The sequence below is a fragment of the Camelus ferus genome, chromosome 24, assembly GCF_009834535.1.
Source record: "Camelus ferus isolate YT-003-E chromosome 24, BCGSAC_Cfer_1.0, whole genome shotgun sequence".
Classification (NCBI taxonomy): Eukaryota; Metazoa; Chordata; class Mammalia; order Artiodactyla; family Camelidae; genus Camelus; species Camelus ferus.
The window spans coordinates 8,410,300-8,433,919 of NC_045719.1; the positions used below are offsets into that span (position 1 = coordinate 8,410,300).

Here is a 23,620-nt window from a genome sequence, read left to right on the forward strand (position 1 = left end):
CATCTCTTATAATTTATGTGTAGTGAGGAAATGACATCTCTTTGGAATCCATTTACAGAGCTGTGTCATAGGGAAATTGATACAATGAGGTATATACATTCCTTCAAGTGTATCCCGAAGGAGCATAAAATTATATTGGAGGACAGAATGCATGTAAAATGTATAGCTACAGGCACTGTAATTTCTGCTGTTAGTAGCTCGAGTATAAGGGGAAACCACTCTGCGTACGTACATGGGAGCGGGCATGTGCATGAATTTCTGAAGATTGGGGTGGAAACAGTGTCCCTTTTTTATAGCTGTAGTTGGTTGTGTGTATGTATTTCTGTATCTTTTATATATATATGTATGTATTTATAGATGTGTTCTGTCTTTCTGTAATAGAATTTTATACTCTTTAAGGATATGCTTAAAGAAATGTCAAAACAGCAGCTGCAGTGACATATTTTCCAAAGTGCCGTATCAGTTGTGGGCTCTGCCGATGGTTCATTCTGTCTGCAGTTAGGATAACTAATGTGGGCTCTAGCTAGGATTTTGTTTTATTCCTATGTCCTGTGTCTTCCTCAGCTGGTTCTATATAGATAAAATAGGTTCTGAGTGAAAGTGTGTTTATGTTAAATTTTTTTAAACTGGTGTTTTTGATTTCTTTGTTAGAAGAAGATTTACCCTTCTCCATTGGGTGAGGATTTATTCATTTGAAGTTTGAGTAGTACTAGAAGTATGTAAAAATGCAGAGAGGTGTATAAATAGAAAAATGTAGCATACAGTGTTTCATACACAGATGTTAAAGCTTAATTTTTTAACATAACTAAAGCTGTTTTATGTGTACTAATGATGCTCTAGATGTTTTAAAGTATTTTAATTAATAAATTTGTAATACAAATATTCTGATAGGCTTGATTAGAATTTTTTTTTTTTATTAGTGGTCAGGTGGGTTCTCGAAGTCCTTCTATGATCAGTAATGATTCTGAAACCTTAGAAGAGTGTATGGTGTGCTCAGATATGAAGAGAGATACTCTTTTTGGCCCATGTGGACATATTGCTACCTGTTCTTTATGTTCTCCACGAGTCAAGAAATGCCTCATCTGTAAAGAACAAGTTCAGTCCAGGACAAAGGTAATATGTTTTTAATATAGTATTTCATCATTTTATGAAGTTCTTTGAAACTGCAATTAATGATAAGTAAGATTACATGATAGCATGTGTCTTTAATTTTGTTCTTCCTAAGAATGATCTAAATATAGAATATATAATTTATACATTTATCAAGGCAGCAATTGAGATATGTAAAATATCGTACTAGTTAAAGTAATCCACCATTTTACTTTCTAAGTCCCTTATAACCGAAAGATATATTTAATTCCACTTTGTGTTGTGGTTAGTTGTGTATTGTACCTTTATGGAGTGCATGGACTGTTTTGTATTGTATTCATCTTTGTAAAAGACCAGTTGATTTTTTTGGGTAAAATGTCACACATTCTGGATTTATTTGATTGTTTTATCATGATGTTCTTTAATTTGTTTCTATAACCTGTGTTTCTGTAAACTGGAAGTTAGATCTCACGGGCTTAATTAGGGTCAACTTAGACATTTTTCACAAAAAAAATCATAGATAAAGTTTTCTCAGTTTGTATTGTATCTCACAATTAGGCAAATAAAGTGTGATCATCCTGCAATCCTTGGTGGCCAAATTCTACATGTACTCTGGACTTTTTATCTCATCTGACTCCTTTTGGTTTTTGAGAAGCAGTACTCTTTTCTGAGTTTCCAGTTTCAGTTTTTTTCCATGTAACTTAGTGCTTTCTTATTACTGCATCATCTTACTCATTTTGGTTTACTGAAATAATAATTTTCTTTTTTAGTTTTTCCTAACAAGTGTATATGTAAATGATATTTAAGTTTCTCACAAATGATTTCTCTCAAGGTGAATAACTTAAATATGTTGGTTTTCTTTGGTTTCATTTATGAAGTTTATATTCTTTTTTCATTCCCTTGGTTTCATTCTTTTCATTTTTCTCTTGATATTTCCTAAGCTATTCATTAATCTTCACTAATTAGAAAGGAGCTGGCACCAATTCCTATGATGTATTAGCCAATAGTGACTTAAAAGATGAAATCCTGCCAGTACTTCTTACATTTTCCTAGTGTTCCTTCTAAGACTGTATTCTTTATGATCCAAATGAGTATATCATTGGTAAAATTTCTGGCACATGAAAAAGTTCAAGGAAGTTACTTTTGGATGGGAGGTACTGGAGTAACAGTACGTGTGTAGTTGTGTAATCTGTCTGTGGAGGTGAGAAGGATGTACTGGCAGCACTTACTGTATGCCAGGCTCTGTTGGCATTCTATCTGTGTCACCTCTGCTTTAATAAATTAATGTGGATCACTCTACTTGGTATTTACAATTTGCTTTAGTTACCTGTCACAGAGTAACAGTTTGGGAAAGAATCTGAAAGAATAAAAATTTAAGCCATTCTCTTGTTTCTAGATTCTGCTGTTGGGCTTGAAACTTTCTGTTAGATTAAGCCCTGTTTCAGAAACTTATTGAACACTTGTTTTGTAGCCAAGACAGAGATGTATATGATAATTCCCTGCTAAAAATTTGTAATCTCTTGGAAAACTATGACTTAGATAAAAAGCTACACTTCCATATAAGATGTTGTGAGTGCTTTAAGAGAGATGTGAAGTGAGTTCAGAGCCCTAGGTTGTGAAAAGCAGAGTCTCATCTTACAGCCCTTGTTGGTCATCTAGGTCAGCTCTGGTTTTTACAATTGGAAAAACCGAAGCTCAAAGAAGTGCACTGATTGTTAGGTCTTCAGTGCATTTCTCTTGATTCTCAAGTCCTTGTTCTTTCCCCTGTGTTATGATACGCAGAGAAACTTAAAAACCATGTCTGCAAGGGCAAGTTGATAGAACAGGAAGGTAGAGGGGAAGGAATATGTTGTCATTCCTTTTTAGACTGGTTCTGAATTCCAAGGATTAGTAAGTTTTCTGTTTGTGTTTTAAGTTATGGGATTTTCAAACCTGTACAAAAGTACAAAAACTTACATACCCACCAAACAGACTTGCCAGGTCCGTTGCAGAGCCCTTGAATATAAAGAAATAGTGACCCCAAGTGGTTAAAGGATCATGAACATCTTCACTGAAGATAAAACAAATGATGAAACTAGTATTTGGAGGGAGGGAGAATAAACAAGCTTGGTCTCTTTAGCAATTAAAGAAATACAAATTATGAACTGTTATTAACCACTCTTGTCAAATTAGCAAAAGTAAACCTTAAAAAATGCTAGCCAGGAAAGTGGGAAAGGGCACTCTCTTGGTACTGCCGTTGACTGAATGGATTCAAGTTTTTTTGAGAGACCATCCTGACAATATATACAAACCTTTACAATAAACATGCTTTGATATACTAATTCCATTCCTAAGGAAAAAAATCCAGAAGGGGAAAAAGTTATGCTTACAAAGATTTTTTTTTTTAAATAGGGGAATGGGTAAGTAAATGATGAGATCAGTTTGCTAGATTATTTTAAACTCTTTATAAACATTTCAGATACATAGACAGTTGCATTGAGAATCATTTTAAAAACCAACACATCTTTTATATAGAGAGGAGAAGAGAATTATCATGTATTAGACAGTAATTTTTTTTGTTGTTCAAGTATAGTTGATTTACAGTTGTGTTAATTTCTGGTATACAGCATAATGATTCAGTTACATGTATTCTGTTTCTAGGCACTGATTTTATATTAGGCATTGAACTAAACACTTTACACATAGTATCTAATTTACTCTTTTTTTCATTGTCACATTTTCATGTTTGACCGGTATTTAGCACATCCAGTAAACATTTATGTGAAAATGCTTCTTACTTACAAATGGCTAGATCAGTCAGAGTTTCCCCTCCCTGCCATCATTACACTGGGCACTTCTGTCCATCACTCTAGTTGCTGACATTTGGGACTTTCATTTCTTTTTTCATCCAGATTGCGCCTGCTTTTCTGTTTAGCTTACTAACCAGCCAGGTAGCTGACTCACATACCTTTAAAATTGAGCCATGATCCCCAGCCCTTCCCTTATCAGAGAGGAAAAACTTTGTTGGGAGCTGTGAAAAATTAGTGTACCTCCCTCCAGGCTTTGGGTCCCTCAGCCACCCATTCCCAGGGTTTTCCTCTTTCTGTTCCCCTGCCCGCCCCAGCCCCATTAGAGTTTGCATTTCGGAGGCTAAGTTGATCTAGTCTAGTCTGGTGTCCCTGACTAGGTAGGGAGACTAAAGTGGAAATAGAACCTGTTTAGCTGGGGTATTTAAAGATGTGAAAACGAGTAGCTTAGAGAGCAGAGGACAGAGGAGAAGTGTGTGTTAAATTCCTCTGTGCTGGGAGTGTTTCCTTATAGAGGAGAAATACATTTGGATACAAAAGGAGCTGTTAGAGTCACTAGATTTATTTGTAGATGCTCACGCTTGCACTGTAACCTCTTTCTGGCAGATTGAAGAATGTGTGGTATGCTCTGACAAGAAAGCAGCTGTTCTTTTTCAGCCGTGCGGACACATGTGTGCTTGTGAGAGTAAGTAGCCTGTGCAAAACCTCCTCAGAGTTATTATAAAAATAGAAAGTGAGACAAATTATATCTTCGATTTTTTAAAAATAACTGGTGAGCAGAGGGGTTGGTGGGCCTCTAGAACCCTCCGTTTGTTCCCTCCCTGCCTCCCCCTGAGTGGGAGGGAGACTGAAGGCACTGCCTTCTGCCAGCTCCTCTTCTCACTGCACTGTATCAGCACAGAGTGCGCTCTTCTCACACACCGGAGAAGTTTATTTCCGACAATGAATGTTGAAACACTTAGTCCAGCCTTTCTTCACGTATAAAATTAGCGCGTCCTCATTTGTCCTCCCCTTTACATTACGTCTCCCGCGTGCTCTCCTCACTGCGGAACCGCCGCAGCAGCCGTTTAGGGCAGTAATTTCTGGCTTTCTTCACCTCTGTGTCAAGAGAGCTTCTAGAAATCTTTTCTTTGTGAGGATAATATTAAAGTTTAAGAGAAGTTTTAAACTTTGCTTTTATATGATCCCCCTTACTCTTTTCAAGTTAATTAATATTCTCCTCTTCCCTTTGCTTAAATTTTACTTGGCAATGAAGAATTTTAAACAAGTTTAACAACTTCACTTAAATGGGTGCACGGTAAAGCATGGTATTTCCTGTTATGAAATTGTTCAGTCAATTAGGTGTTGATTTTTAATACCGTATTTGATTAAAGTAACATATTGTATGATAGGTTAATCTCATTAGCACAGATTTGCTTATAAGTGTTGATGCTTTTTTTCATTCTGATAGGCAGCTCACCAGCTAAGGAAGGATCAAGGTTTTCTCCTGTAACATTCTGCATAAGTAATTGTTTCTGTTTACCAAAGACTGGTATAATGGCTGTTATCAGCTGTCAGAGGGCAGGAAGAAAGAATTCTGTCTTAAGTAAAAAGAGCTTAGGTTATGTAAATTTTCATAGCCCAGGGGTTAGCAGACATTTTCTGTAAAGGGTCAAATAATAAATATTTTTGGCTTTGTGGGCCACATGATTTCTGTAGTAACTACTCAACCCTTTCCAGCTACTCACCTTGACATTGTAGTACAAGAACAACCATAGACAAGGTGTAAACAAATTTGGGAGACTGTTTCCATTAAAACTTTATTTACAAAAATAGGTGACTGGTTGCAGGGTGTGGTTTGCTGATCCCATCAGAGACCAAAAGTGATACCTTCAAAGACTTGGAAGCTGGTTAAAGTTAGTAGTTGATAACACAGATTCTAGAACCTTAATGTAACATTTCCCCCAGGAGTTTCCCAAAGTTTTTACATTATTTTTTGCTTTAAAATGTAACGAGAGCAACAGCTAACTGTTACTGAGCTCTTAATTCATACCAGGCACTTTAATCTCTTTTTGAGTATTTCCTCATTTATCTTCACAAGAAACCTAAGAAGTAGATTGTTTTCTCCATTTTATAGACACATTGGTAAACATTTATTTGCTAGGGAAGATGAAGTTGAGATGGAGAACATCCCTTTTCCCAAGGGGAAACTGGACAGCACAGTTGTTAGTCTGGTCCCACGTCACAGTAATGTTCTGCAGAGTACTGCAGCCTTGAAGAGTATAAGGTGGCTTAACAGAGCAAAGGAAGGAGAAATTATATCCCCTTTGGAGGGACTGAAGAAAGATTGTATATAAACAATATAACAACCTAACTTGATAGTTAAAGATTTGATATAGTTGTGGTTACATATTATATACTAAGACAATTAAGTTAATCCTTTAAATTCAAGGAAAAAAATCTGCCCTCAGGTTGAAGAGAAGTCCCAAACCAGATAGATACCTACCAGCATTAGCTCCTGCCTGGTGCATCTTGCCTGGGCTGGGATCAGAGCCATCTCTGTTTAGGCCTCGGACAAGATCAGCCTTGAAAACGATTCGCTGCCCACCAGTGTAAGCACTGTTGGCAGCATATGACTCGGTGGGTTTGTGCTTTGTTAAGGTTATTATCTTCTCATTAGGTATCCTGCCGCAGTTTTTGTTATTTTGCCTGTTTTTCAAGTGACAAGGACACTTGGTACATATGCTAAGATGTGTAGTATACTTTCATAGTAAATGCTAATGGGAAAGAATGTGTTGAAGCACTATGTGTTATTTCATAATTAATTGATAACTTTAGTTGTAGTGTTAATAATCCATAACATATCATTGTGCCTGGGTATTTCTTGGAATGGGGAAACACTCTTCTGACATATAGGTATGAGAAAGATAGTCCGTTATGATAAATTTTTGATACTTTCCTTACTGCTACATTAAAAAACAGTCACTAAGCATTTTCTTTGTTAGATTACATCAGTTTAATAGAAGGAAGAGAATTGTTCAACATATTTTAGGAATTTGAGAGGTAAGCTGTTTACAAAAGAAGGTATTTTTTAAAAAGTTCCATGTGAGCAACCTTGTAATTCTTGTTGTAGTAGTTAAATTTATGAAAGGTATCTCCCTTCTTTATTCTCAAGCATTAAGATCTTGAGATATTTATATTACATCTTTTAAAAACACTTAGAAACCCCCTCCACAGTTTATTTCATTGTACTAGAAAATGTTATTTTCATAATGATGGACTCTATTCTAGAGGCTGCCAATGGAAAGTATACGTTCTTAGGTTGATAACGTTTTAAGAAAGTAGAATTGCGTATTGATATAACTTACTTAATACTTATCTCAGTGTTAAATTTAAATTGCAAGAGCAGAGAAAGGCAACCCTATTCTCATTCCCTTTGGTGAGAAGTGTCCCATTGCTGTCCCCAGACTGTGCTAGCCTGATGAAGAAGTGTGTGCAGTGTCGGGCAGTGGTTGAGCGAAGAGTGCCCTTCATCATGTGCTGCGGAGGGAAAAGTTCAGAGGATGCCACTGATGACATCTGTAAGTGGGTTTTCCTAAGCAGTTTCTTACTTTGCTTTCTTGCTGGGACTTTCATGGACATCTCGTAGTATGCTGTCACATTGTAAAACTTAAGGTATGTGACTTGAATCTGTAAGAACCAGGTAGGGTTTTGCACTTGTTACATTGTAAGAAACCTAAAATTATGTTTTTCTAGCTTGCAATATGATTCTAGAACTTTAAACATTAGTCTTTTAACAAACCTCCATATATGATATAAAGAATATTGTTGTATTTTTTTTATTATTGAAGCATAGTTAGTTTGCAATGTTGCGTTAATTTCTGATGTAGTATTCTTGCTTAAGGAAAATTTGCTGGCTATTTTTTTGTTGTTGTTGTTGCTGTTTTAAAGATGAAATTTGGTATATTTTACTGGGGGAGGACACCATATTGTAAATTGTTTTTTCAGTTTACACAAGTGTTAACCTCATTCCTTTACGTAACAGGTTTACCTGGTACATTTAAGTATTTTGTGGAATAATAATTATTTGTGACAGAGTAACTGTAGATAAACTGAAGTGTAGTCCAGTGAACAAGTGGAAAGATGAAACGTAAATTATTTACCTTCAACCTTTTCAGTACAGTTGACCCTTGAACAACGTGGGTTTGAACTACGAGAGTCCTTACACTTGGATACTTTTCAGTAGTAAACACTACAGGACTACTACAAGGTCTGTGGTAGGTTGGATCCAGGAAAGTGGAGAAACCGTGAATACAGAGGGCTCTGTGAGTTATTTGTTGATTAACTCCCAGGTTGTTCAAGGGTCAACTGTAGTGTAGCTGTGTAAAAATATTTTTCATCTTTGCAAAAGACGTAAGCTGGATGGTCTCCTTTATTTCTTTGTTCTGTGTACAGATGAGGAGGAACATTAGCGTAGTCACTTCTGCTCAGGACTTTTTGTCATTATCACCAGTAGAGCAAGATAAAAATCCCAGGGACAGATTAACTAGAGTAAAAGACCAGGAATCTAGAGAGTACGAAAAGTGAAATAAAAAATTTCCCACCACTTAGCAGATCATGGCCTTTCTTTCACAGAGGTCCTCATCTCAGATCAGTAACAACAAGTAACTACAAGGAGAGCCTTGGAAAACCCGGAAGTCTGCATTGATTATTGTCTGGCTGAGTTAAATATAACTAGAAATTAATGTGTAAACCTATTTCTTTTTGAAGATTATAAATGAAGGAGTATAACAAATGTCACTGCTACATCTGTTGTCCACATGAAAAAAAATTTTTTAAGAGGATTCTAATAATAGTTTTGTGGTTTTAATAAAAAAACTAATAATTTTCGAAATAAAAAATCATTCTTGTTTCAAAACAGTCATAACAGTAAGATTGTTTTATCTGTATTATAGCAAGTGGGAACATCCCCGTGTTACAGAAGGATAAGGATAACACCAATGTCAACGCAGACGTGCAGAAGCTGCAGCAACAGCTTCAGGACATTAAAGAGCAGGTAACTGATTCTCCGTGGTGACAGTGACTTGAAGAATGGCATTTCATATTGTTCTATGAAATTACTAGTGTTTTCTGTAGTAAATGTGGTTCATATTTGTGTATCACTTGTAGTATTTGAATATTTGCAGTAGACAAAATCTGATTAGAAGATTTCATCAGGCACTGTACAAAATAGGAAACACACCAATAACCAAGGGTCAACATGAAAAAATGCTAAATCACAATGAGGTGTCTTTTCCGACTTATCAGATTAAGGGGCGAAAATGTTAGAAACTGTCAGTATCAAGTGTTTAGGCAGACTGTGTAGCAGCCATAATTCATACAGTGTAAATTAGTAAAACACTTTGGAAATTGTCATTGTCTAATAAAACTAAATAGGATATTGTTTGGGGATGCAAACTTGGAAAAAATAATCACACAGATGGTGTTTAAACAAGGGTGGTGGGGTTTTTTTGGCTAGGATGGCTGGGAGGGGGCATGAGGGAAGTTTCTGGAGTACTGATAAACTCCATGCTGTAAGTGATCGCATGCATTTGAGTAGTTTGTGAACTTTTATTAAACTTTACGCTTATGATTTGTGCACATTTCTGAAGATATGATACTTCAATAAAAAGGAGAAATGGACACACACACACACACACACACACACACACATGCACGCACGCACGTACACACACCCACCCATAAAGAAAAGCAAGGGAAAGATAAATGCAAAATTCAGAGGAGTCATCAGTGAGGGCTGGGGGAGGATACCTGGAGGAGCTTCAAAAGAAAGGGTAGAATTCCATGCTTTAAACTGGGTGGTGGTTATGTTGTTCTTTATATCTTATATATACCAGCAGAAGTACTCTCTTACATCTACTTAATATTTAATGAAAGCAACAGTAAAAGTAAAGAAATTACCTGAAACTTGTAGGTATATGGTAAGTAAGAAACTCTTTTCCCCCTTTATCTTACCATTTGACCCAGCAATTAAATCTGATTAAACTACAGAGATTGAGCAGCAAAGGGTGTTATTTCTCTAGTTTGGCCATCACATCAGTGTTGCCACGCAGTTGTTAGAGTCACACTCTTGTCTTTTCTATTTGAGTTTAGGAGAAAGTAACATAATCAATAGGTAGTGACCCAGGATACCTAATGACTCTTGAAATAACTAAATTAGAATTAATTGTATATATTTATTAGGAATTTAAACACGCATCTGAAATGATGAACAGTCTATAATTGGGCCAGTTTTTCTTTTGAAATCTAGCACCTAGTGATACTTGTTATATAGTGAATAAGTTAAGGTAAATATGAATTTATAAATTCTTAATGTAGGAATATATTTAGCTCATTCTAATATAAAATAAAAAGTTTTAAAATTTTGAAGCTCTTTAGAATCTCAATCAGTAAAACTGAACGGTAAAACTGATTTTTGGACACATCTTCTGTGAAAGCATTTTATCTCTTAATTGTGAATTACAGTTTTTCTCTTAATGAGTAATGACATTTATTGAACCTTATTAAATAGGAACCTAAAAGAATAATTCAGCTGTACCTTTGTCCAAAGTTTGCCATTTGAAGAAATGTTTTCTTAAATAATCTTCATTACCATATTTCATCACTAAAGTTATTTAAACATTTAAAACTTATTTTCTGTGGAATGTTATAATTTCTTTCAGGGACCCCTTCAAGGTACTAAGAGAAAGCATCTGAATAAATCTCTTTTTAAATTTTAAATCTCCAATATTTCTGTTACCCCAGTATCTCTTTAAAAGGTGAAAATTAATTTTATGTGCTATTAAGAGTGTATTAATCTAAAGTAACTTAACCCAGGCTGCACAGATGTGTTTACTTTTGGAAATAATAGTTATTAATTAACTACATAGACCTCTTGAAAGTTTAATGGAAAGAGACTATTTTAACTTAATTTTTAAAAACTGCTTTAGCTCTTTAAAATTAAGAAAATATTTTCTCCAGCTTTGCTTCTCAAAACTTTAAGGTAGATAAGTGTGAAAATTTACTTTCGAAGAATGAAGCCAACAAGTTAGACTACAGTTCCTTTTTTCTGTTGTTTTCTTTGCAGTGATTTCTGGTATTGTCAAAGTTGGTAACTACATCTTCATATAGGCTTTGGGCCTGGTTTATTAATCTAGACATTCTTGTTTAATTATTTCATTTCTATATTATTTAGTAAAAGTATAATTCGGAATGAAATTTTATAGTATATTAAGGTAAGATATGTTTTTATAAATATAAAATGTAAAAATGTGCTTTGTGAGTGAATATGTGATTTTCCTGATAATTTCACAGAGGTATACTCCTAAATTGTAACTGAAGTTAATTGTTTTTAACTAAAGGGATCTGCAATGATAGGAATGCTGTGCAGCAGCATGTTTAAAAGGAAGAGCTCTGAGAGGGGAGGGTATAGCTCAGTGGTAGAGTGTGTGCCTAGCATGCACAAAGTCCCAGGTTCGATCCCCGGTACCTCCATTAACAGAAAAATAAATTAAAAAACCAGATTACCTCCTCCCCCTCAAAAACCAAAACCAAAACCAAAAAAAAAAAAAACCTCTAAAAGCCAGAGATCTGGGGCCACGTGGACCTGAGTTCACATTCGGGCTTGTCTTAGAGAAGTTTTTAATCCCCTGAAGCCTCAGTGTCCTCTTTTTTGAAGTTGGAGTGATGCAGGACTGAGTGATGTAGATTGTATCATGTCTACGTGATGCTTGGCGTGTGTTATTAGCAGCATCTCTTCTCTACTGCCCCTGATTCTCGTGCTATTTTCATGTAAGAACAGCATAGTACCTATGGTTGGGGAATCTGAGTCTTAGTTCAGACTGAATGGGGCTTCCCATTTCATATTTGATTTTGGCTTTTGCATTTTAAATTTTATGTACGATTTATTGTATGTAATATTTTATTTTATATAGTACCTTTTATACTGATCTGACAGTACAAGCAATATTTCCATTTTTTACGGATGATACTATAACTTTAAAAATTTTTTCAACTTAAAGCAATAATAGATTATTTGACTAAAGCAACAAAGGAAAATTAATGTTACAGTGTTGTCACGTTACACTTTCAAAATACAAAATGTCTCAGCATTTATTACTTTATTTGTATCTCACATTCCAGACAATGTGCCCTGTGTGTTTGGATCGTCTGAAGAACATGATTTTCCTCTGTGGCCATGGAACGTGCCAGCTCTGTGGAGATCGAATGAGTGAATGTCCTATCTGTCGAAAGGCTATTGAACGAAGGATTCTTTTGTATTAACTAAGAAACTCAGTGTGTTTTGTTAGCTAAAGTATTCAGTCATGAGATTTTAGCTCTTAAGCTAGTTGAAGGTTCTAATGATTAATTTTTAATATCATAGTTTCTTTACTAGAGTGTAATTTGACTATAAATGTACCAGACAACAGCAACAAAAAACTCTACAAAACAGTGTTTGGACCCGTATTTTTTGGTTTTTGTTTTTGTTTTTTTTCCTTTTCATTTGAAACATCAAATTCATGTAATTCATAGGTAATTTACCTTTGGCTTCTAAAGGGGAAAATCCTTTAAGGATCTCTTGTTATTTTTGTTTTTAATTGCATTTTCTTATAAGAGAATTAATAAATTTGACCTTAAAAGATACACTTCCTTATGCTCAGCTGACTTTCAGTTTATCATGATTTTACCCAGAGAGTTGACACAGGTACTCAGAAAAGTCATGCATCAAATGAAAGGGGCAAGTCAAACCATTATGTCATGCATGTGAAATAATAAAATGGTAGTACAAGCTGTATGTGGTTAAGGGAATACTGAACAGAGGAGTCTTTTTAAGATAATGTGCAGTTTATCCCAATGATTGTTTTTGAATTCTTAGAGTAAATGAAAACATAGGGTGAGAGAATAATGACTTTGCATTTATTTCCTGGATTCAAGGAAAATTGCTTAACTTGAATCAGATTGCTAGTTTCAGTATGACTGATAGACATGAAAAGGAGAAATAAGCAGTCATAGTGGGGAACTGCAGGGGGAGGTTGTCCAATAAAAGAGTACCTGTTAACTCACCATTACCAGTTGCCTTTCTTATATTAATTAATACACTGTTTTGTTTAGCCAGCTCTTAAAAAAAAGTCTGTGAAAAGCATGCCTCAGTTTCCCCTGTGATTACTTATCCCAGACTTGATCTGACTGGTGAAATGGTATTGTCCTCTTTGGGGCTCTGAGGTTCAATTTAGCTTTTCTAATGTGCTAAATAGCAGCACCCCAGTGATCGGAGAAGGATAATGCATTGCCCAGAGGCAGCAGCCTGTCTTCCCCATATCTGTTAATTCTGCCAGTGTTGCTCTTTCTGCCTTCATCATAGGCCTCGCTTCCATGATCTCTCAGATAGCAGAGCAGTCTGTCTTTATACCTGATGATGAGGATATTATTTAAACTGCCAGCAGTATCCAAGACAGTACATAACCAGTGATAAACATTTACTTCAGAAACAATGACTAGGACATTTACAGAAATATGTCTGATTACCTGTGTGGGTTTTTTTTTTTTTTAACTCAAACTTCGACTCTAGAGCATCTAATACATTTTTCTCCTTTGAATGAGTAGTCTTTCAGTAGTATGAATATACACATGAATATAAGTATTTTGGGGTTCATTGTTACTAGATTATAAAAATATCAGCTGTTTACGATAGTATCTACTATGTACTGTATGTACGTTCACTCCTAAGGATAGTTATCTTTTTTGCAGTTTTTTTCCCCTTTGGATCTTGTTCTTATTTCAATTTTTGTGCTGCAACAACTAAATTTGAAAGTACAAAGTCTAGCCCTCATAACATCCTATTTCTGGCAATTTCATGGCTATGCCTTTGCAAATCCTGGTGAAAACATTGGTGCGCTTCGCTGGCTGAGTGTAGTCTCAGTAGTTCCATACCTGTGTTTAGCTGAGTAATTTACCATTTAGAACAGTACATTTTTTATAAATTTTAAATTTGAGAATTTATATTGACTCTACTCAGTTACGTAACAAAGGGCCACTGAGGCTGTTTTTTAAGCCATATTTTGAAGTTATAAAAAGATAGGACATCTGTCTGATGATGTTCATATAAAGAGATGGTTCTCTTTCAAATTTGGAAACAGTGAAAGTCAGGATTTTCCTTTTCTTCCACGCTACAGACTGCCCATCTCTCTTCCACCAGATGAACTTGTAAGGCGGGGGCACCTGGCTGACTCAGTGGACCGTTTGGCCAGTCAGTACGGTCACGACTCTACTTGACTTAAATCCTTTTTATTTGTCTTCTGAGCCGCAGTGCTTAAACCTATATCCCTAAAAGGCAATTTCATCTTCCAGACTAGTTTATTTCCTCCATGTTAAAAACATAATAATTTATAAACTATGGCAAAAGTCAAAAGTCACTGTAATTATAGTGCTAGGTTCATGTGGATTTTCTGTGTTTGTACCACTTGGAAATTTGTTTAGTGAATAGAAAATGTTTCTCTATTCATGTTTTGAAGGACCTGAAAAATTATTTTAAATGTATTTTGGGTTTGTGACAGAGAATAAGATTAAGAACTTACTTGTTTAAGTGACTTTCCTCTAACTCTGTGAAACTGCTACCTCTTATTTATGTCTCAGCAGCACTTTCCCGACTAGGATGTGTCCTTGTTGTAATCATCTCGTTATCTTATGCCTCAAGAGAGCTTTTGCTTTTCCTAGAATCATTTAAAAAAAAACAACAGAACCGACATGCATTCATTCAAAAACATATTTATTGAGCGTCAGGGGCTAGATAACATTGAAAAAATTGTCAGTGTCTTAGTACATACAGAATTTATTATGCAGCCATTGCACATTTGAAGTAATCTCTTCAAAAAGAAGGGATCTAAATATACTGAGAACATTTCTCCCTAATGATTCAAAGTGTTGTCATTAAGTAGTATTTGAATTCCCTCTCTGCACCCCTCATTTCCTACCACATTTTCTTTTATTCTTCTAACATTGTCAACTTTGTTACCAAGACATACACACAACTTACCAGATGGTGCTATTCTGATAGTTTTTCTTCACATAATTTAACATTCTTACTGCTTATACTGTATATGTGTTTAATTTTGTTGGGAGCAAGAAAGTTTTTCAAGAGACGATCATTTTGTATTAGTATAGGAATATTGTATCACACAAGTGTTTCAGTTTAGCTGTCCGTATTGTACTTGGTTATTTGTAATTTTAAACATTGCAAGTTGACCGTTAGCTACTGAGGCATAAAATAATTGATAACATTGAAAATAATTTTCTTAAATTTATATCTTTGATGGCTTTAGCCTGTAAGAGCATTTTAGCACATTGCAATGCATGCTGCTTAAGGTTTGTCCAATTCAGGTTTCAAAGCTTGCTGAGTCATTTTTACATAGTAGAAATAGACTGTATAGTTATGTGTTGCCCAGTTGCTGTTCTTGTTTATTATGAATTTTAGACCCTATTGGACTAGGAATTATTTAAACTTATGAACTAGGAGAATTGGTGATGGGGTTGGAAAGGGAGGACAGTTGGGGATTGCAGCAAATAAGGAAGAAAAGTCAGTTTTTGAGTTTAGAGAAAAGGGGATCATGTAGATTTTTATCAAAGCAGTAAGTGTAGAGATTATATTTAATTGAATAGAGGGTCTTTCAGTCAGTTTTTGATGTAGTTTAATTAACAGTTGCTTTGGAAATTATAAACTTTAATACAGCTTGCTTTAGAAAAATTCAAAAGGAAAAGCACTTATCCTCTCAGAGTGTCTAAAATATTATAGGAATAATTTGTATAAAAATTGAATTTTGGAATATAATTTTTTTGCATTTTTTTATTGTGGTAAAAGCATATTTTTTACCATCTTAACCACTTTTAAGTTCAGTAGTGTTAAGTATATTCACATTGTTGTGAAACAGACCTCCAGAACTTTCTCATCTTGCAAAATTGAAACTCTATACCCATTAAGCAACAACTCCCCTTTCCCACCTCCCCCTAGTGGAATAGAACTTTGATTAAATTAAGAAACACCTGAATTATCTTGAGAGTTTGTGTTTGCAAGATCTAAAGTTATGGTAAACATCAAGTTACTAAAATTTGGAATAGACAGAATTTCTTACCCCTCTCCCAATTATCGTCAGTCATAATTGAGTAGGTTTTAAATATCTGTTAATTATAAGAGTTTGTTATTTCATTTCGAGCCAGAGGGGAGAAACACATTTTAAACAATAAAATTAGATTAGCTTTGAATTTGTGCTAAATTGGAAAGGTAATAGATTTTCACAAATTATGTGTGCCTTGTTATTGAAAATGTCAGTTGTCTTTAAGTCTACTTGTAACTGTTTCAGAATATTTTTTTCTCTCAAAAGGCAACCTGATTTTATTTGCTTGAATATTATGATAGGAATGCTTACTGATACTACTTGATAATCATATATAGCCTTGGAACTTTAACATATATATAAAACTGTAACAGTATTAATAATTACATTTGTACTTCTTTAGAACATTAAATTTAAGGAAAAACTGTTTAATGCTGTCTCATGTGTACATTGCTTTGCTACAGTGAGAGGGAAAATTTTTTAGATTGAGCCTCAATTTGCCAATAAATGGTTAATAGTGGGTCAGACCAGAGTATAAAAATACGGACTAGGTCGTAGAACTGATGAATTAATGTAACTGCTACGTTGACATTTTCCACCTCCTTTTCTGTCAGAGTATTACTTTTCCAGCATTTATTCATATTTGTGACTAAGAAGGAGATGAAAACCTGAGGTTAAAATTGAGATTTTTATTTTGTTGAGGAAGCAGTAGGTATAGAAACGGTGGCTTGCCACATGAATTTGGTGCCTAAATCCGTAATGACAAGTTATAATCGACACTTAGTGTGTAAGAAAGATTATATTGCTGAATATTTTACTTTTCTTGTGCAGTCTATTTGATTTTGTTTCATAAACATGGTTTCATCCAAAAAGCCAAATGGTCTTGTAGTTTTCTATAAAATAAACAAATGTGCCATTTTTGTCTGAAATCTGTAATGTTAGGAAGCTATTGAAAGTTCTGACTCAGGGCTTTTTACTACTTTAAGCAGTTGTTAATTATATTTGGAGAAAATCCATCTACATAATTCTTCAGTGCCTTGAAAGAATTATTAACTTGGCAACACTACGAAAACTTTACAGAGGGTGATCGCTAGTGTGTGTGTATCAGCACACACAAGCTCATAAGCCGTGTTACTTAGCTTGTGTAATCGCGATACTGCTTGTGTGCTGGGTTTGGGGAATCCTTTAAAAGAAGTTGTCTTAGGTTTGTACTTGATATTTGTTTTTTCAAAAAAGGGTTATTTATGGCTATGACACTTACTAGAAAAGTACTTCTACATTAAGTCATTATGCAAAGTCATGTGTAAGTAGCATCTGGGAAGAGGAGCCAGAGTCCATACAGTTTGCTATTTAGTGTAAAAGGAGAATCTGGTAGACACAGATTGTCTTCCCCTCAAATGAAAAAAAAGATCTTTTGTTCAAGTGATTGGGTTAAAAAAAATTTTTTTTGAGAAAATCATGAATTGCATGACGTTCTTAATGCTAGTTAGTCTTACTTAGACTGAATCCACAAAATTGATTTTTCTGTTCAGTTCAGTATGCTTGTGTCATTCTAAATACAGTATATTCAGTGATAGAAGTTGGCTTACGTGACTCTTAGCAGCGTTTTGCTTTGTTTTTTTTCCCCCAGTGTTTTTTAGCTTCCACTTGATTAAATTTAAAGTCTTGTTTGTGAATATAGTTTTTGATGGCAGATGGGTCCTGCGTATTAACTTTTGTTTAAATAAATGCTTAGCAAGAGCTAAGCTTTTAAAAATGAATGCAAACATTTACCACTAATAAAGCCTATGATACTATATCTTTATATAATGCTTTTCTCTGATCTTTTGAAACTATTCTTTATAGATGTATGCATGAATTTTGAGTCATATGGCATTTGAAAACATTCAGTACATCAGATCTTTTATTATTGGGAAGGAAATGATCATGCCTTTGAGAAACAAGGGAAGTGTATCTCCAACTCTGTGTGAGACGTGAGTGCCCACATCTGGGAGGCTCCCGTTGCAGTTGTTTACACTCAAGGTACCTCTGTCCATAGGGCCAAAGACGTTTTTCCTGTGTTAACACCTCATGTTCCTTAAGGATTAAGAGATATTGTAAAAGTAGTCTGAATAGGATAAACTTGATAGAAAATAAATCAACTAGTCATGAAGATTCAACTTCTTCTACAAAAAGTTTATTACACTTCACAACCCAGATGTAGACTTCATTTTTGATGGGTATACATTTGAAAACAATGATTTATTTGGCTTTGTTAGCATTTTGTGACTGAATCAGTAATTGAAGGTTTAGGGGGGTTATTTTATTTTTCAACTTAATAGAAGAACTTAGTTGTGAAGTTACTGAGAGGTTGTCTAGTTTTAGTTCAAAAGATTAAGAATTGTTATCTCGGATGTTTAAGAGGAAAACCATCTGAAACAGAATCCTTCAAAATTGTTTATGTGAAAAAAGCATATGTATTCCAACTTTTAAATTGTGAATTTATTTTTGGTTAACCTCTAATTAACTGTATTTTGGGGGTTTATTTCTGTTGCCTGTATTAGATATTTCATGGCAATATTTTTTATTAAAATTGAAACTCTGTATAGGTTTTAAAATAAAACCATTTTAGAAAATCTGATTTCTATTTATTATCATTGATAGTTATTCATCCTTCACAGAAGTTAAAATTATTTATTAGTCTTATAGCATTTCTGAAACTTACTAATAATGGAAACTTTAAATGGTGCATTGCAGAGCAGTGATAGGAGTTTATAAAACAGAATGAGTGCATAAATTAAACTAGAACACCAGAACTGATCTCTCAGATAAATTACTGAAGAATGATCTTGTGGCTAATCGTTTTTATCTTTATAACAAAATTAGTTGATAAATTTATTTTAAGGATGAAAAGATGATAAACATGATATGAAAAGATAAGACCTGAAACAGTGACCATCAATCCGTGAGTTGATGACATGTCACTAGGACTGCTGGGAAATACTCTAGTCAGATGTAATGCGTTCATGGTTAAAATACCCCTTCATACCAGGTCCTTGCATTCTCATATAAGACAACTTTCTGAAAGGCAGATTTGCAAATCTATATAAATATTATTTCTCATATATTTAAGTCCATTAACCTAACTTCCTTTCTCTCTTCTTTATTTCCGCAGAACACTAATTAATATCTTGAGTGGAACATTGACATACAGTTTGGAAAAAGTTTTTGTAGATGGAGTTAACCCTGATTTAATAGGAAAAATAGAGAAACAATCAAATCAGAGAGCTTTTGGCTACTGACTACAACCAAACCATATTGAAGAATGAAATTCAGAAAGGTTATATGCTTGTAATGTGTATGTTATAGTACAGGAGTACTATGTTGGTTTCTTGCTGCTGTGGCAAATTACCATGAATGTAGGGGTTTAACACAATAGGAATTTTGGATGTCAAAAGTCTGACACGGGTCTCCTTGACTAAATTCAAGTTGTTGGCAGGACTGTGTTCCTTTCTGGATGCTCTTGGGGAGAATCCATTTCCTTGCTCTTACTGGTTTAAGGGAGAAATCATACCAATTCTCTACAATCTCAGAAAATAGAAGCAGAGCCAACATTACCCTAATACCAAAAGCAGACAAAGCAATTACAAGAAAGGAAAACTATAGACCAACATCCATCATCACATCAATATGCTAAAGAAGGAAAATCATGTGGCCATATCACTAGATTGAGAAAAAGCATTTGACAAAATCCCAATTTGTGATTTTAAAAAACCTATTCATGATGAGACCTCTCAGCAAACTAGGAATAGAAAAGAACCTTGTCAACCTGATGAAGAACATCTGCACAAACCCTGCAGCTAACATCTCCTTATTGGTTAGAAACTAGATGCTTTCCCCCTAAGGCTGAGAATGAGGCAAAGATGTCCCCTTTCTCCACTCCTATTTAGCATTGTACTAAAGTCCTAGTTAGTGCAGTAAGACAAGAAAAGGAAATAAAAGTATAAAGATTGGGAAGGAAGAAATAAAACTTTGCAGATGACATGATTGTCTATATGTAGAAATTCCTGAAGAATTGAAAAGTCTTGGAACTAATAACTATAGCAAGGTTGCAAGATATAAAGTTAACGTACTGAAGTTAACTGCTTTTCTGTATACCCACAATGAAAAATTGGAATTTGAAATTAAAAACAATACTATTTACATTAGCACCAAAAAAATTATAAATATCTGGATATAAATATAACAAAATATGTATTGGATCTGTATGAGGAAAACTGTAAAACTTTGATGAAAGAAATTTTAAAAAGATTTAGTAAATGGAGAGAGATTCCATTTTCATAGATAGGCTCAGTATTGTTAAGATGTCGCTTCTTCCCAACATCATCTAGAGATTGAATGCTGTCCCAAACAAAATCCCCACAAGTTACTTTATGGATATTGACAAACTGATACTAAAGTTCATATGGAAAGGTAAAAGAATAGCCAAAACGATACTGAACAAAGTTGCAGGACAAACACTACGTAACTTCAAGGCTTAACTATAGAGCTAAAGTAGTCAAGACATTGTACATAAGCTATATCTCAGTCTAAAAAAAAGTGATCAAGACAGTGTGACATTGGCAAAACAACAGACAAATGGATTGAACAAATAGAACAGAGTCCAAAAATAGATGCACACAAATACAGTCGACAGATCTTTGACAATGGAGCAAAGGCAATGAAATGGAGAAAAGACGGTCTTTTTAAGAAATGTTACAGAAACAACTGAGCATATATACATGTAGAAAAAAATCTAGCTACAGACAGACCTTTCACAAAAGTTAACTCAAAATGGATCACAGAGCTAACTATGAAATGCCAAATATAAAACTCCTAGAAGATAACACAGGAGAAATTCCGGGTGGCCTTGGGTTTAGTTATAAGTTTTTAGATACAACACCAAGAGCATGGTATGTGAAAGGAAAGGTTAGTAAGTTGGCTTTAAAATTGAAAACTTAAAAAGACGTTGTTTGAAAAAATGGAAACATAAGCCACAGACTGGGAAAAAATACTTGCAAAACACATAAAGAACTTATATCCAATATGTACAAAGAACCCTTAAAACTTGACTGTAAGAAAATAAAGAACCCAATTAAAAAATGGGCAGATCTGAACAGAAACCTCACTAAGGAAGACACTACATATGGCAAACTGGCATATATGTTTCCACTTACCTTGGGTATGTAAGTAGGTAGAAATTGCTGCATAGGTTACTCTGTTTTGCCTTTCAAGAAACTGCCAGACACAAAAGGCCATGTATTGTATGATTCCACTTATGTGACGCGTCCAGAAGAGGCAAATCCATACAGACAGTAGATGTCAGTGATTGCCAGTGACGAGGGAGGGGCAAATGGGGAATGACTGCTAACAGTTACAGAGTTTCTTTTTGGGATGGTGAAAATGTTCTGGAATGAGATAGCGATGATGGTTGCACAACTATCTAAAAATCACTAAATTGTACACTTTAAAGTGAGCTTTAGGGTATGTGAATTGTATTTCAATTAAAAAGGAAATATTAGTGATCCCCACAAGTATTGTGCATAGTCCCTGCTCGCCAAGGCTCTTCCTAGGAAATGGAAAGTTTGGTTTGAGAGTCATGGCATCATCTTAACCTGTCTAACCTGTTAACCAGGATTTGTTCAGTCCCCCTACCCCCACCTTCCCAGCCATCAGATGGTCCCTCTCCCCCAAAGTTACAGTGAAGCTGGGCTTTGCTTCAGCATGGTATATTTACTCCTAAGACCTGCTAAAATAGAAAGGCAGGGACTAATTTCTGGTTTAATTGATTAGCATCTTCCAAAGATAACCAATACGTTTTTTATAATATAAATTCACGGATTTAAACATTTTATATGTTTGAATATATTGCAGTCATCGTCCTCATTGATGCTCACATTGTCACATCTTTGGTCAGTGAAAAGTTACTCAAATTGGCCTCTGAGGTCTATTGATACAAACCTGTTCATCTTTGAGAGCCTCCTTGCTTTCTGAGATGAAAGTATTTTCAGTCTCATCTTGCGCATTTCCTGCACAGACCAGGAATGAAACATTTCTTCAGGAGTCTTGACTCTGTTTAGTGATACAGAACATACAGAGGCCACACTTTGGGCGTTAGCAGCGTCAGTCCTTTTGGGTTAGCCATTGTTTCTCGACCTTTTGAGTGGAAAGAGCTAGAACTTTTTAAGAAAAAATATACCATGTGTTCAAACTGAAACTTCCAATTCAAATTCAGGACTGCTGGCTATTTATTTAGCTTCATTGATCTTATATCTACATCTCCTTTCAACCATTCAATAGATGTATTTGCTTTACTGCAGTATCACAATATTATCTATCGCCAGCAATATGATTTCTGAAAACAGTTAAAAAAAATTTTTTTGCAGTTCTTTTTAACGTTAGAGTATATCCCACTGGGACTGTTTTAGTCAAGTTACTGTGTTTTAAATCTTCTTGGAGTAGCTCTCGCTGTGTAGTTATGCTACCAACTGGGTTACACAGGTTTACTTTCACTTTTGGAAGTTAGGAATTGCCTTATTCACTAATTTATCTAATTTTATTCTAAGTTATGTAAAATATGTACATTTTCCCAAAGTCAGTTCCACAAAACAAGATATACTCAAAGAAGTCTAGCTTTCATTTCTGTCCCTTCTACCCTTCATTCCCCTGTAAAGAGTATCCTGGTTTATTTACCCTCCGTTGTTTTTATTTTAATATTAGAAAACACACACGTATATAAATTGGTACCCCCTTTCTGTTTTAAAACAAAATACGCATCCTATGCCTGAGGTCTTCACCTAACTTCTCACATTTTAATAATAATAACTTTTAATACCTTACTATATAGAATAACTTTAAAAAAAATTGCTCTGTAGAGGGAGATTAAGAAAGGAAAAGGTTATCATTGCAGAGTTTAGGGACCGTGGGAGAATGGCCTGGAAAGTCTGGGCTGTCCTGACTTGGTGAGCTGGGAGGTCAGGATTGCCTGGAAAGTTGTGAGCTTCATTCTGGGGCTCTGGCCTTGTTACTCTAAGCCAAGCAAGTTGGTTTCCTCTAACCCAGTTTCTCCAGTTTAATTCAGGATCTGTTTTCCTCCAGCCCCCCCTTCTCTGGAAAGAAAGGAGAAGAGTGAGGAGGCATCACCCCGCCCCTAGTACCTTTGGTGGGGAGAGAGCAGGTCTGCCTGTGCCGTCATCCTGTGCCCCTCCTCTGCCCCACTGCCCCCTAGGAATGCTGAGGGCTTCTGATTCCAAAACATTAGGAACCTCAGCCTACAGGTTGGGAAGATGGGCATTGTCTCCTTCCAGTCTCAGCAAAGAGTATTTACTTCTAAGTGGGACCTTAGGCATTTCCTATGCAAAGATAAGGACACGCCTGCTGGCCCCACTGAGGAGGGAGGTGGCTTTCTCTGGGCCCCTCTTCTGGAATTCTGCTTGCACAGGGGAAAGCAAGCTTCCCGGACAAGAAGTGTTTTCTCTGTGTCTCTTGTCAGAGGTTGTGTCAGACCTGGTCTCAACGGAGGAAGTTGTTCATTGAAGAGAAACTTCTAGATTTTTTTCCTCTCTTTTTAAAACATGTTCTAACAGGAGTATGAAGTCACTG

The 23,620-nt window shown here is 35.2% G+C and overlaps 1 protein-coding gene across 1 annotated transcript in view; it reads left to right on the plus strand.

Annotated features, from left to right (window-relative positions):
• The window catches only part of MIB1 (mindbomb E3 ubiquitin protein ligase 1), a 93,869-nt gene extending 75,249 nt beyond the window's left edge, over nucleotides 1-18,620 (plus strand). Inside the window, 5 exon segments of the mRNA XM_006191768.3 lie at nucleotides 921-1,113; nucleotides 4,482-4,560; nucleotides 7,322-7,435; nucleotides 8,810-8,910; nucleotides 12,036-18,620. Of these exon segments, the coding sequence (XP_006191830.2) occupies nucleotides 921-1,113; nucleotides 4,482-4,560; nucleotides 7,322-7,435; nucleotides 8,810-8,910; nucleotides 12,036-12,176 (628 nt within the window). The 3' untranslated portion in view covers nucleotides 12,177-18,620.
• The last annotated feature ends 5,000 nt before the right edge of the window (nucleotides 18,621-23,620 follow it).